Consider the following 16,747-nt stretch of genomic DNA (forward strand, 5'->3'; position numbering starts at 1 on the left):
TATTCCTTTGCCTAATGTAAACCTTAGACACTTATCATTTTGTTTTTATTGGGGCATAATGGAAAATTAAATACAAATTAATCGTGACTGCTGATTATCCGGAACTGGTTTACAAACTGTACATTCTATATTGCATAGGCGATTTGGTAATTTGCCTTCAATAAAATACTACCGGAAGGGAAAAGAATTTATATAATGCTTATGTGTCTGGAGTTTAATTTTCCATAACTCTTTGCATAGCAACCAACAAGATAACGACCAACAAGCCCGAAACGTTATTTCATTTAAAAATACAAGATAAGTATTGATGCAAAGCATCAAAGGGCGTCGGGAATTTAAGTGTAAAAGGCACTCAATGAAGTTACATGGAACGATTTTTTTCTACTGTAAATATTAATATATTGGCCGATTATTTTAAACAAAATAGAAAAAGATACTGATATAACCATTATCTATGATTTTGTGTTATAACCCCCAAATAACCATTATCTATGATGTTGTGTTATAACCACCAAATAACCATTATCAATGATTTTGTGTTTTAACCCCCAAATATTTTATAGTTCATTTCAATTGCATTGGTTTCCTTTTTTTACTGGCATCCGTGTGCAGTTTTCATTAATGGAACATAACTGTGTAGGTTTTAAAAAATCTGCTTTATCCAGTAAGCGTAATTTCATATTTCTTCATGGGGAGATGATTCTGAACTTATTCTTACGTTGCTCATTTACGATAGGGATGAGTACTCATTGATATGAAAACACTGTAAAAGTTTTAATGTGTTTACGAACCCCCCCCCCCCACACCCTCTCACACATATATTTCATGGGCATAACAAAAACAAAAAATGGTTACAATAAAACAGCATATTTATTTAAACTAAAATGTCTACATCAAAACAAAAAGTTATTATAGAACACAAATAAAATAATTTGATTCTACTGGGGCTCGAACCTTGGGCCTCTCACATGTGAAGCGAGCGTGTAACCACTACACTACGGAACCGCTTGAAAAATCACCTTCTAACTAAGATATTAATAAGTGACTGTAGTGTAACTGTAATCAATAAAGCAATAAACCGTGTAATCGCTGTCGTCTTGTAAAATTGAAGAAAATACACGTTAACCAAAACTCGAACAGCAAAAGTCTATTTTGATTATGTTTTGTTTTTATACAAAACCAGAAAGTTTCACCGGTTCGCGTATTTGCCCAGTCCCTGTGATCTTTTATTATTGCCCAGTCCCTGTGATCAGTTATTAATTAAAAGAATTAGCTTTGCATTATTGGCAATAAATATTGTAGTAAATGTAATAGGCACAAATGCAGTACTTATTTACACTAATTTACACAAAAAATCATCACTATGCAAGATATTCTGACAACAAAAATATGTACATTGATCCGTAAAATAACTTCTCCTCCCATAAGCGAAAAAAAACGTATTACATACTAGTCGCCGCACTTCAGTGCGACGCCAATAAAATTATTTGAAGTTATTTCATCACCTTATTACAACGTCATTCTGTAAAATTTCGCGCCATAATTGGCCTAACTCCTCAAAACCGGACCAAATGTGACCGATGTGATCACAGCTCTCCGACAGGAAATGAATATCGTCAATAGGAAGCGACGAAATACGCATTGACTGAGTCTTGTTTTACAAATTCAAATAACAATCAGATAGAGTCGACATAGGCCCCGATTTTTGGAGAGAAAAAAAACTGATTTAATATGATTGGTTAAAGCTCACTATTTAATCTTGAAATAAAGAGTGCACAAAATCAGTTTTTAAGTATAAGACGCTGTATTTGAAAATAATATGTGAACTAAACAACCTGAATACCTTTTTACGATATTTCTATTCTGAAACAGCAGTGTGAATAAATGAAATAATGATTAAACACAGTTATTCTAAAAGCAGGGTAATTCTTGAATAAATCGGTACTTGGTGTTTGGGACCCAACATGGCCTAAATGTTTTAACATCTGCTGGCGGCAATAGCAATTTTGCAACGTTTTCATCTTTTCTATCGAGATGTTATGGTAATCCTAACACTGTGTAAATATGGACAACTATAATAAGCACCGTCGAGCCCCGTATGCCTCGTCGTCACATGACATTAATTGGCAGTTCATATTTTATTAACTTGTTCTAAACAATGCAAGCTTCCTACCTGAATTTTGCTCTTCATAACTCATCTTATAAACAAGATACGGACAACATTTCAGCTCAAATATTCACAAAGAAAATAATTGGAAATTGTTTTATGCAGGAGTTACCGGTATGTGTCTTATTCACCGCACTTCCCATCTTTGTATCTATCTACCTATTAAGTTTGAAGTTGATACCTTATCAAGTGTTCCAGATATGCTCCGGACAAAATTTCCGATCGCTTGTTTATGGACTGCATTTCCGTTCAAAGGAGACTTCATTTAAACGGAATATGCCCTTAAAGGGTACATCTCGTTCCTGATTAGCCTCTGTGGCTGCACAAGCTATTCCGAGATGACACTCAACGAACATGCATTAAGCTCCGTTTTTCCAGAGAACGTTACATATGGTTTAACAATATTGTTTTGATCAGAATGACACAGAGGTTTAGATCTATAGTTAAACAATAATCCAGGAAATATGTTAAGCTATGATTAAATCAATAAATTAGATGTGGTTGAACTCGGAGGTTGAGCTGTTGTACAGCTTGATGATTGAATTTTCATGTGGTTGTGTAAGTATGGTGGAGATAATTTGAATATGATTTTATATGCTTCTATTGCCATAGTTCTTAATCTGCTTAGGTATAAAGTGGGCATGTTTGCCCTATCAAGCAAGGTTTCATAGCTGGAGGAGAAATCATTAAAAGTAATTCTTAAAGCCCTGTGCTGAAGTTTCTCTAGTTTATCAGAGTTTGTTTTGGAGCAGAAGTGCCAGACTAGCTGGCAAAACACACTGCTGAAGTCCCCCATATCAGAACAGAATCATACGACAGGAAAAGCTTCAGTTTCGAGGCCGACCAGGTTTGGAACAGCCTCCCAAACGCTATCCGCTGCGTGGAAAACTACAAAGAGTTTGTGAGACTGATCAGGACTTGGTGTGGTCCCAGTTGTAAATGCTCCCTTTGTTCTTAATGCTTTGTCAATGCTAACTTTGCTCCTTTATGTTGCAGCCCATGTATGCTATTATCATATGCTTTGATTTCCTTTTCCATTGTAAACATTGCATGTCCGCATGAATGCATTGTCGGTCAGTTACCACAGACCTGGTATAAAGTGATAGGTGTTTTTTATAAATAGTTTAACCGTAGGTGTTTGCGCCTGTTTTCCGGTTCAGTTTCTTAAAATAGCTTCTCTCTTATTGACGTTTTTAATAGATCAACTCTGGTGTATATCACTTTACATCCAGTATTGCCCTGCACAACTGATAGTGAATTTCCATGTGTTTTTATTCTGCATGTCTGTGTGTATATATTAGTATGCTCAAGTATATATTTTAAAAGTCTTATGTATCTATTTAAATACTCTGGTCAATTACTTTTAATAAGGATTTTGTTTTTAGCAATCATTTTTAAATGTCTATCAATTATATGTGATAATCTGCATTTCTTTTTATCTAGGTGTTTGTTTATTTTGTTGTTAAGACTTTGTTTTTGTCGGAAAATAGCTTTGATAGCTAATGTTAACTGTTTGTAAAAACCGACTTTAAATAAAGTTTCTTCTATCTTGTATCTTGTATAAAAGTTAGTGGTGTGTCGCCTGATACAGTTATGAATATCAGTAAACTAAGGGAAGCAACTGTGTTTCAGAAAAGTGATTAACAACAAATATTGTACACATTTTTATTGTTTCATGCACGTATCTAACGAATAATTAATCATGGGGCATTGCATGTCTTGCTGTGAGGATAGTGAAGTTAATCAACCGTCGCCTGTAAGTGACTGTTAAAAGGTTTGATAAAAGGCAATACAAACAACACTTGTCATAGGATTCGGACGTTATATTTCGGATATTTAATATGCCAGATGTTGATTACAGTATAAATGAAACACTATTGAATGATGTAACTGTATCTCTGTTATTTTTAATTAATAAGTCCTTTTGTTGAAATTATGGCCATTCATATCTAGACCGTTAAAAATCGCCTTTCTTAGGATAAAAAATGTTTCTTACACTTGGCATATCAAGATGAACGTTATGGAATAGACCAGTTGAATGTTATTGTTTATATTCGGGATTTTCCGCGCATGCGCACTGACTGGTTGGCAAAAACACTGGTTACAGTAACGTAAAACATGCATAAAGGGCTCTTGTTTAGTCAATAAATTGGTAATAAGACCGAAATAAACATTAAAACTCTTAAAATATAGTGCAAATGTATCATATTTAGTACCAAATAGATGTTTATACACAAATCAAATTTCCATAAAAATACGAAGTAGTAATAAGCATAGAGTAAACGTGATCGGAAGACTAAATACTGACAATTCCACAAAACAAAACAATAAATTACCCGTATTCTTTCTGATAGTAAGAATTAAATAACTTATATTTCAACAATAATAAAAATGTATTAATACATTATAATTGTAAGTGGTGTGGATATAGTGTTATTTTTCATCAGCGATCGATAGTGTCAGAGGTGCATTAAATATAAAACAAAGCCCTAAAAAGCGTAATACATTACAATTTTTAAATATTGTGGTGATTTTCTTTTACATTAAATGACAATATTAATACAATTTAGCATGCAAACTGAAAAACCCTGCATATTATGCAAATTGGGTGTACGGAAGAAACCCCCTCCGGAAGAAACCCCCTTCGCTAAAAACGGCAGGGCGGAAGAAACCCCCTTTCATAGTTTGCATACGCGGAAGAAACCCCCTCGCTAGTTTTGCATAGGCGGAAGAAACCCCCTCGCTAGTTTTGCATAGGCGGAAGAAACCCCCTTCCATAGCGGAACAAACCCCCTTTCAGACGATTTATTCACATTCAAACGCACGGTAATTGTTTACAGAAATTCACTTTCATTTTCAGAAAGTTCCCGGGCAGCATGATTGCATGATTAAATTTTTTTTTTAAAGACGAATGCTTCGGTTATTGTAGGAAAATATGTACGAAATATCTTCGTCACTATCGGCTCTGGGCGCTAATTTTGTGTTTTTGTTATTTTTATCAATCTAAAACAAGTTAACGCATATAAAATGGTATAATCTCACTGAAACGAGTGCAAGACAAATTCACACGAGCATCTCATCATTAACAGCTTGTGAACATACGGCCGGTACACCTCTTTACTCACATAACAGTTTGGAAATAGATGTTCGCACCGTCATTTAATTATATAAAAGGTCCTTTAATGTACTGCTATTGTAGATAATGATGAGAAGTTGTGTCATGATCGGCGCCTTTGCGGCTCGTGTGAAGTTATTTACATTTTTAACCAGGTTTTCAGAAGGAAAAAACTGGTTATTAGATTGGCGAATGCGGGCGGGCTGGCTGGCTGGCGGGCTGGCTGGCTGGCTGGCGGGCTGGCGGAATAAGCTTGTCCGGGCCATAACTATGTCGTTCATTGTCAGATTTTAAAATCATTTGGCACATTTGTTCACCATCATTGGACGGTGTGTCGCGCGAAATAATTACGTCGATATCTCCAAGGTCAAGGTCACACTTTGAGTTCAAAGGTCAAATATGGCCATAAATGAGCTTGTCCGAGCCATAACTATGTCGTTCATCGTCAGATTTTAAAATCATTTGGCACATTTGTTCACCATCATTGGACGGTGTGTCGCGCGAAATAATTACGTCGATATCTCCAAGGTCAAGGTCACACTTTGAGTTCAAAGGTCAAAAATGGCCATAAATGAGCTTGTCCTGGCCATAACTATGTCATTCATTGTGAGATTTTAAAATCATTTGGCACATTTGTTCACCATCATGGGACGGTGTGTCCCACGAAAGAATCACGTCAATATCTCCAATGTCAAGGTCGCCACGACTAAAAATAGATTTAAAAAAAAACAAAAAAACTTACAAAGGGGGTTAATTTTTTTGGTCATTTCAAAAGTTCAGTTTGAGTTTTCTCCCTTTATCAGATTTTTTTTTCACAATGAAAACCTGGTTTTGTGACAATTTTGTCCCTTGTTTTTAATTACATTAGCATTCGGCTATAATTGTGTGATTTTAGGTAATGATTTGATCTTTGTAAATAAATGTAAATATATGCCTGTTTATCGTTAATAAATGCATGTCTTTTTTCAACAACAAATTGTTTATTGCTTTTTAATATATGCTTGTTTGAGATCTTTGTAAATATTAAAATGTAAATATATGCCTGTTTTATCATTAAATGCGTGACTTTTTTTGCAACAACAATTTGTTTAATGTTTTCAAGTATATGCTTACTCGATCTTTGTAAATAAATGTTAATATATTTCATTCTATTTTTGTCTATTTTATCCTTCAATAATAATTCTTTCCCCCATTCATACATTATTCGTTTTATTACCATCTTGAAATATTTTTGCAGTGTAAATTCTATTTTGTGTTGACTCTTTTTTTCAATAAAAAGGGCGCGAAAATTATGCAGTATAGAAAGCGTGGGTGTATTGAGCGTTGTAACAAGCACACAACTAGTCAGGGGATTGATGCATGTTCGGAGAGAATATTTCATCAAGTCTATAAATAGTTACTTATGCCGAAATTTATTTGATACAAGAGAAAAAATGGCAAGGTTTGTGTTAAAGAAATTATTGAGAGCTTTTATCGTTAATATTTACCAGAAAGTGCTTTAAAAATGTTATAAACGGGATTATTGGGAAATGAATATAAACTTGAATAGTAGCAAGCATGCAGTAATAGAGACGGGTTGAAACGGATGTATTGGGGAATCGTTCGAGTCGGGGTTTTACTACCTCTGCGGGAAAGACTTAACACTTAGGAAGGGGGTTTATTCCACCTGTCTGAAAACACGAAGGGGGTTTATTCCGCCTGTCTGAAAACTCGAAGAGGGTTTGTTCCGCCTATGCAAAACTAGCAAGGGGGTTTCTTCCGCGTATGCAAAATGTGAAAGGGGGTTTCTTCCGCTATGCCGTTTTTAGGGAAGGGTTTTTTTTCCGAAGGGGGTTTATTCAGGTAATCTGCAAATTGAACTGCAAAAAATATTTTATTGAAGCATCTGTTCAGTATTTTAGCTCTAAAATTTGGCTTAAATGACTGCTCAATATGCCAAGAGATGACATGGAGGTATTGTAACTTGTGTTTAATGACCAGACACTCGTCTGCCACATTTGGTTTATTCAGGGACCCAAGTTTAGGTCCCGGGGTTTTACTTTATGACACCATGTTTTCTTTGTAATTGTCTGGACAGTATCCGATCATAACGAGATAATCGGTTTGTGATGAACAGAGGTGCAATAAAACACCGGGATATAAAGCTGCAACTAAGGGTGTCAAAATTAGTGTGAACAATTAAATAAAACAATTACATTAGTCAAGGGAACTATTTAATGCGCAACAAGGTAAGTTTTTTTCAGACATAAAGGTTCAAGTCATTTACCCTATGTTGCGTACAGAAAATAGACCTATTGGTTGTTTGTTTTCATCCTAATTTGTTTTCGTTCATTAAATTTGATTTATTCGGAAAGAATTTCAATTTCTGAGATTTTTTTAAAACTCAAAATGGCCATGGAGAAGTGCCAAGTAGAGATTTTTGTGGTAACCACAAATCGAGCTCTTAGATTGTGTTCAACTCCCGAGTTCGTTTTGAGTAAAAACGAATAATAACAACAGTATAACCGTTCCAAAGATGCATTCCCTTGCACGCTAATGTTTTATTTAGACATAATTAGTAAAATTGTATTTGATTTGTGCATGATTATCATTAAAAACGGTGATTTTGTCAACCTTCCTTATATGCGCTTATATGAATTCCACCTCTTTTTGCCAACCAGTGGGCGGAGTCTAAACTTTGCAGGTGCGCGTGACGTCACTCGTCAACTGGTCTATATGCCTGGTAAATTTGAAGTACTATTTCTTAAAATAAGTCATTATAAACAGTTTTTTTTTGGCCCGATTTTATAGCCGAAATTCGGCTATGTTCCCAATCCCAAAAAGTATACTTTTTTCCCAAAATGTGGCAAAAAATTCCCAATTTAAAAAAAAAAAAAAAAAAAAAAAAAAATTTTTTTTTTTTGGGGGGGGAAGTCTAATGTGTATTTTATCTCAATTTTAATTCAATTACATATAACAAAGTATTATATGATTTTGTTCTTTTAATTAGAATGATTATAAATGGTTATATCAAATTTAGTATTTGCCTAATCAGTGGACTTTTCGTGTGGAAAAAAAGGCTAATTAATTTATTTTCCCAATTTCATGAAAATGCCGATAAAATTCCCAATTCCAAAGCCATGGGCTATCTTCCCAAAAAGTGGAAAAAAAACCCTGATAAATGTATACATTGTTTGCGCAAATCAGTCAATTATCATCATCAATAACTAAATAAACACATTAATAATTATTAGTTAAACAGGGGTTTTGGCATTCATACCGTCTTTAAAGGTATATATAATATGAATTGTAATTTCTATTCATCTATTTGGATAAATTGAACTATCTGTGAAATCTGTCAGACCACTGTGACAAAAACATTTGGGCTCTGTCTGATTAGAAACTGTAAAGGTGCACATGTACATTGTAACAAGTGTGCACTTCTGACAGATAAACCATGATTCGAATCACATCAGGCAGTGTGTCTGACATGCCCTTCTGCAGTTTTGAATAGCCTAAATTTAAGCTTAAATTCTTAATTCCTCTATAAAATATCATCAGCCATAAATGGTAAGAAAAAGCCCTTTCAAAGAAGTAATGGTTTAGTACTATGAAAGCAAACCATGGAGGAAACGTGGGCCTGGTGTGGAGTTAAACTGCTGGAACAAAAGCACTGCTTCTACCAACAAAGCTTACTGGTTTTATTCACCCCATGTCTGGTTTAAGGATATAAAATAAACAGTTTCGTTGGCAGAAATGTCAAATGTCTGTAATACAACAATACAGGGTGACTAAAAAAAATAACGTATCCATCCATTTGTTCTACCGTAAAGTGGCATAATTACTTCCATTTTTAGCCAAAACAATTACTTATTATGACTCTAAAATTGATTTTTGTACAAAATTAATGACTAAATTTTCGGACAATTCTCAGTCACTGACTATTTTACCAGAATTGTGCAATGTTGCGCTAATATGGTTACACTTTGATCATGCAATTTTTCCAACCAGATTACGGTCATGAAACCTTGCAGATGAATACCTTATGGCAGTGGACCATTATATGTGGTTATTGGGTAGATAACTATGTTAAACTGTAATTGACAATAGTTTGACCTATCAGCTTAAATTGAAACATTCATAAAACTAAAAAGTAATTTATACTATACAAGGTGGTTTTTACAAGCATGTGCTATTATTCCTTTACACAATTGATGCTATAAAAATTCCATACCCATATCAGATCATTGATGGAACATTTTTGTGTATTTATACATTTTCAAGCACACATTTTTGGCTGTAAATTTGGGACACCTTTATTTTTTTAATTTTTTTTTTCTAAATTTTCAAACACAAAGGAAAATAATTAATTAGAGTCATCAGGGTACTTTGGAAGTTCCTTAAACCTGGTATAGTAAACAAGCTTGTCACGTATAATGTCATCATCTCATGGTCAAGATCATACTTACATGTATTGCTTACCTGGCTAAATTCAAATATGGTCATAATACAAATTGTCCCGACTTGAGTTTTATCAAACATCAGGCAGTTTGAAAATATCTGTCTACAAATGATTTCTGTGTTAAGCAACAACTGAGTTCCCAGCTGAAACGTCAAGGTTACATCTGGAGGTCACATGAAAATTTTTAATCTCTCAGTCTGACCTTTGTCATTATTGTCAGGCAATTTAAAAATTACTTGCAGCAAATCATAACATATTCTTTTTGTCACAGGCAAGGCTTGTATCCTAAGCTCAAAATAATACTGCCAGTAAAGTGCCAAATAATTAATAGTAATTTCAAATACAGCTTGTCAGAATTGTTTCTTTAAATTTATATGTCAATTTTTTAGCTCACCTGAGGTTTGTGATCGCCTTTTGTCCGTCGTGCGGCGTCATAATTTGCCTTGTTAACACCCTAGAGGCCACATTTATTTCCAATCTTCATGAAATTTGGTCAGAAGATTGGTCTCAATAATATCTTGGATGAGTTCCAAAATGGTTACGTTTGCTTGAAAAACATGGCTACCAAAGGGCGGGGCATTTTTCCTTATATGGCTATACTAAAATCTTGTTAACACTCTAGAGGCCACATTTATTGCCTGATCTTCATGAAACCTGGTCAGAAGATTCATCCCAATAATATCTTGGACAAGTTTAAAAATGATGCCAGTTGGTTGAAAAACATGGCCGCCAGGGGGCAGGGCATTTTTCCTAATATGGCTATTGTAAAACCTTGTAAACACTCAAAAGGCAACATATATTTTCCGATCTTCATGAAACTTGGTTAGAAGATTTGTCCCAATGATATCTTGGATGTGTTCGAAAATGTTTTCAGTTGCTTTAAAAACATGGCCACAAGGGGGCGGGGCATTTTTCTCATATGGCTATATATTGCTTGACTAAAACCTTATTAACACTCTAGAGGCCACATTCATTGTGTGATCATCATGAAACTTGGTCAGACGATTTGTCCCAATGATATCTGTGATGAGTGCGAAAATGGTTCCCGTTGGTGGACAAACATGGCCACCAAGGGGGCATGGCATTTTTCCTTATATAGCAATAGTAAAACCTTGTTAACACTCTAGAAGTCATAATTATTGTCCAATCATCGTGAAACATTGTCAGAAGATTTGTCCCAATGATATCCTGGACAAGTTCGAAAATGTTTCCAGTTGCTTGAAAAATATGGCCACCAGGGGGCTGGGCATTTTTAATTATATGGCTTCATGAATCTTCATGAAAATTTGTCAGAATATTTTTTTTTAATGATATCTTGGATGTGTATGAAAATGGTTTTAGTCTGTAGAAAAATTTGGCTGCCAGGGTGTTAACTGACATGGATCTTTATCATGAATGAATATATTAAGATACTGTCTCAGTGCTCCAGCTAAGCCTTAATGGAAGGGTGCAGCAACCTGCAGCCAAAAGGTCCTGCCACCTTTCTTGTACTCTCTCCCTGCCCTTTTTATCTGATCACATTATTATATGGCAAATTGAACATGAAGTTCAAATAAAAGCAACATGATTTTTAAAGTAGAGCTTGTTTTATTAATTATAAAAAGTTACTAAAATTGTTGGTATATGAAATATATTTATATTACACATTCTATATATAACATTTTTACCATAGGGATAATATAACCAGGCTCACTAAAGTGCCCTTTTTGAGTTCTAGCTGGAGCACTGGACCGTTATGATGAGTACATTATATTTTGTAATAAAATAGATCAAAGAAAATCCTGCTAGTTTACGGTTGGGATTTATTCCTTGAAACAAGTGCACAAACAAACCTGAGTACATCTAAATTTTGTTATCTTGAATTGGCTTAAGTGGAAGTTTCGGATACAGCAAACTGGACACAATTGTGCAGCTTTACCACTTCTTGCTTGATATAAATTAAATTAACAAAAGTTATCTTGAACTTTTGACTCTTAACTATATGTAATACTGAATTTTAAGTGGAAAAAGTAAGTCGTATTGAAACCATATGTTATTGCTGGCTAGCTATAAGACTCTTTGAGTTGATGTGCAGGAAACAAGACGTAGGGAATTGGCAGCAGCTGCAGAAAGACGGCAGAAGGAAAATGAAGGCAGGGGCGTGAAAGACCCGGAGGCAGTGAAAAGAAAACAGAAGAAGAAGGAAGAAATGGATAAAATGCCCAACAGACCGCAAGGGGATTCAAACCTGAAGGTAATTAATGTCAGCAATCAGCAGTTCAGACCAGCTTGCCTACTCAAGCTGTCTAGTCAAAAGCTACCCTTTCCGCTAATGAGGCCACAAATCCTTGAGGACTTTATAGCCGACAGCATACCTCCTGACCAGATGGCTCAAGTTCACAGGCTGGTCTGGAACTACACTGGTTGCATATGACATGAGACCCAATTTGAATGACCGGGGTCTTATATGTAATAGAAAATCTTAAAAAGTCTTGTTCAAAATGTACGCGTTGCAAGTTTCCATACTCTTTCAGTGGTTTGATTTTATTTAGATGACCACCTTAAATGCTTACAAAAAAATACTTGCATAATTTTTACAAAGAAAAACAACTAGATTATTTTACTATAAAGACAAAGTGTACATTCACCCAAGTTCATTATATGTCATATCTTGAGCACTAACATAACGTAAATTAATTAGATTAAATAAATTATACTCAATAATTTATTAGCTTTCACGTGGAAATTATGAAAAAATTATCATGAACTATATTTATCTAGAAATAAAGGTCCCAGTCAACATGAAATATTATTTCAATTGCCTGGACCTTATTCTTTTACCATTTGAATGCGGCGTAAATATGTATTATGACTGGTAAATGTACATGTAAAACAACTTTTGCAATTATAATATTTAGACAATGTTATAGTAATTAGGGCTTTAATCAAATGTGCAATAAATTTATTGTGAAGCCAAAAAATACTTATAGTTTATAACAACTGGGACTATATACAAGCTTATAAACGATTCCATATTTTGCTGATTTTGCTGTCAGGTGCTGTTTTGACTTACGGCATATCAATAAAAACAGTAGATAATTTCTGTTCAGGAGAGTATTTCTCGAAGAAATTTTGTTCTTCTTAAATTACCTTGAAAAAAAAAAAAAAAAGTAAAATTTAGTATATAATTTCTTTGATCATTGATAATATAGTATATTAATCTAGAAAAAGAAAATATTCTTTTGGAATCCCGTTGTCTCAAGGTCGTCACACTCTTGTGTATGAGCGAACATGTGTCATACTTTCTTGTTTCAGTGGCAAGTGTCGTAGTTGTCATGGTTACAAGAGTCGTCCATCACTACAGTTGTCATTTTAACAGTTGTTAGAAGAAGAATTATTAGAAGAAGGCTATTGTCAGTTCTTATATATCGGTATCAGTATAAGTTAACAAATAGTTGTCATATATGTAGCAATGCTTAAAAGGCTGCTATGAACATATTTTATTTATTTCTATGAATAAATGAAAACATTTGAATGTTGTAAATTTTTTACAAATTTAATACATATATTTATATTTACATACTAGTAAATTGGATACATATATTCATAATTATATCATTAAGATACTAACAAATTTAATATAGACATATATATTTTTAATTATATCATTTATAATTAACATACTTATTACATTTTAAAGAAGTCATTTTTGTCAGATACATGTTTTTACAGTTTTAAATAGATGTTGTTGAAATAGTGCAATGAACTCCTTATGAAAAACTTCTAAAATTTCTTTAAATTATGTAATTCCTTTAAAGGGACGTATATATGGTATTTTTCCTAAATATTGATGTATATAACTATATTGAACTATTAACAATGAATTGTTTTCTTTATTGTTAAGAAAAAATATACTGTTGCAATTAAGGTTTGTCCAATACACGTCTCAAGTCTTAGGCAAACTCACTGCTAAAAAATAGTTGTATGTGAGTGAGAATTCTACAGTCATCGATAGTGTTCATGCCTGTAGTGTTACTTGGGGTACATTTCATTCATAACAATGTTTCTACTAAGTGTCATCCTTTGCACATGAAGTAACCCTTGAAAAAATTAATTACAGGACTATAAATATTTATTCTGATTGTTTGATAAAATCAGACCAACTCATAAAGCAACCATTTGATAAATACTGAATAAAAGATTCTGTCGTTTTATTTAAATATGATAATACCAATATCCTTCAGTTTGCTCCTCTAAAACCGGAGTATAAAATGGTCCATATCGCAGTCATATACATTAGTTATTGAAATACTTTGAAATGTGATTAATATTTAATTATATATTATGATAACATATATAAATTAAGAAATTTGTTGGCTTTGAATTGAAATTATAAATCATCTTAAGCATTCGTTTTATTGTGTTGAGATTGCGTGTCAAGTAAAATATTTATATTTGCTTGAGTTGCAAACAAAATATGTTAAAGAAAGATGTTAAAGTTAAATTTTCATGGATTGTATGCACTATTTTAGAAATTATGAAAAGTAGTTATATAAAAAGTTTGGATAATTAGAACTATAGAAAAGTAGTGTTGTGTATTAATTGTTATACTTTTTTGATTGTTAGCAAGTTATTCCGTTTTTATATTGTGTTTTTTTACGACCCACATACATAGTTTTAATCATATATTAAATATTTATACTATATTAACAATGATATTACATATTTATAATCCCACTAAACAAAGTTTAGGGGGGTATATAGGAGTGAGCTTGTCTGTCGGTCGGTCGGTCGGTCGGTCTGTCGGTCGGTCGGTGTCCGCTCTCTAATTCAAGTAGTTTTCATAGATCTTCACCAAACTTGGTCAGAAGTTGTATCTAGATGATGTCTAGGCCAAGTTCGAACATGGGCCATGCAGGGTCAAAAACCAGGTCACAGGGTCACTTAGTGTGTTTTAAATATTGTGCATGGTGTCCACTCTCTAATTCAAGTAGTTTTCATCAGAGATTCACCAAACTTGGTCAGAAGTTGTATCTAGATGATGTCTAGGCCAAGTTCGAACATGGGTCATGGCAGGTCAAAAACTAGGTCACTGGGTCACTTAGTATGTTTTACACATTCAGCATGGTGTCTGCTCTCTAATTCAAGTAGTTTTCATCCGATCTTCACCACACTTGGTTAGAAGTTGTATCTAGATAATGTGTAGGTCAAGTTCGAACATGGGCCATGCAGGGTCAAAAACCAGGCCACGGGGTCACTTAGTGCGTTTTTAACATTGAGCATGGTGTCCGCTGTTTTTTGTGAAGACAACATGCAAAATATTCTGTGTCAATGCGGCATGTGGGGGTATTCGTCACGCCTGTGACAAAGCTCAAGTTATTATTGTTTAGAGTAAAGTTTCAGCATGTGTGTGTTAAAGATGTGATCCCACTATAAGTCAAAGAACAATTATGGACAAATATGGTACCACAAAATGTTTTAATTATGCACGTGTGTTTTATAACTTTAATTTCTTTTGTATTGTTTTTTATTCTGAATGCTCTGTTAACGGACTTTGTAAGCTATTTCTTTATTAATAGCTTTCTATTTTAATCTCACCTGAGCACGAAGTGTTATGCAGATTATTGGTATATGGGGATCCCTCCTGGGCTACAACAATTTACTCTGAATGCTATTATGACTTAATCTATGAATTATTTTGAATGGGTTTCGATGAGAATATCCTCCCAATTGGGATTCAAACTAGGTTCATGAAATACCTTTAAATCAATTAAAATGTGTTTACCTTCACTAATTGAAAATATGCGAATATAAACCAATTTCCACCATAGAAAAGTCATTTAACAGTCAATTGTTACCAACCTTTCACATTTTTAGCTGGTCATGCAATTACAGAAGTAAAAACAAACGATTTGCCATATGAAACCACAAGTTCAAACCACAGAATGATAATTTCCCTTTACTCAAAATTCATGTTAAAATAATAAATGTCTTTATGCATGCTAGGGACATTATTTTGCCACCAATCTGCACCAAACTTACTAAAAGATTATGTGAACAAGAAAAAAGCACCTAGACTTCTTCCCAACCACAGCAACCCTGCTGTACTAGATGGCTTATCTGCTTGTCAATGATTGTGCAATATTCTTGATTAATTAGCTATGAACAAAGTAATTTTGATAAAAACATGGAAGGACATTAGAATGTCTACACTGTCTTTTACAGACCTGTTTACACATACACCTGTATGTTTTCATCACAGACTCTAGATGAGATATACGCTCCGTGGTTTTCATGTATTGTCTTGAGTTGTTTTGTTTTTAACATGATTGTATACTCTCTGTATAAGATTCTGATACAAAAAGGTACTGGGTACTGCAGTAGAGGTGAAGGGAGTAATATTAAAAGTCATGATATTTCATGCTGTATTCATACATATACTAGCTTGATGTAACAAAGATTTTCTATTGGACATTTAAAGTAAAATATATGGGTATTTTATTATTATTTTGCTTTAACCAGTATTATTGTAATTATTATTTTTTAAATATTATTATATGTTTAAAAATATTTATTTAATTGTACTTTCATAATATAAAAAATAAGTGCGCTTAAATCTGCATCACTGATGTGTGACGATTTTTTAGCATACCCGGGTATTTCACACATAAAATGTTTGTCAAAAAATTGTTGTTGAGTTGACTATTAAATTGTTAAAAGACGATAATGTTATGTATACAATTTTGATTAAGCATGCTCTTTTATGTATTTATTCCTCTGTTTTGTAACACATATTAATATTGTATTTTATTGGAGAAGTTTAATAAATTGATAAAGGATGAGGTCAATTATTTAAGCCAGTACTGGCCCGTTTGCGCAACAATTAACATCGTATATAATTGATACAAATTATGAAGAAAAAATGCCTTTACTGGGTACTAAGAAAGCGATTTATCTACAGTAACTAACGTTCATTATAGGGTAATGCGATCAACCAAATTTGAATGTAGGAGAGAAGCTGTGGCTATGGGTGCCCAAGGTGCGT

At 33.6% G+C, this 16,747-nt stretch overlaps 1 protein-coding gene across 1 annotated transcript; it reads left to right on the forward strand.

The window, feature by feature from the left end:
* Positions 1 to 3,777: 3,777 nt before the first annotated feature.
* On the forward strand, positions 3,778 to 16,544 carry LOC127850285 (small VCP/p97-interacting protein-like). The gene is made up of 3 exons (XM_052383205.1): positions 3,778 to 3,923; positions 11,798 to 11,956; positions 13,018 to 16,544. The coding sequence occupies exons 1-3, from the start codon at positions 3,870 to 3,872 to the stop codon at positions 13,030 to 13,032; spliced, it is 228 nt and encodes a 75-aa protein (XP_052239165.1). The 5' UTR covers positions 3,778 to 3,869; the 3' UTR covers positions 13,033 to 16,544.
* The last annotated feature ends 203 nt before the right edge of the window (positions 16,545 to 16,747 follow it).

This window comes from Dreissena polymorpha, chromosome 11 (genome assembly GCF_020536995.1).
Source record: "Dreissena polymorpha isolate Duluth1 chromosome 11, UMN_Dpol_1.0, whole genome shotgun sequence".
Taxonomy (NCBI): Eukaryota; Metazoa; Mollusca; class Bivalvia; order Myida; family Dreissenidae; genus Dreissena; species Dreissena polymorpha.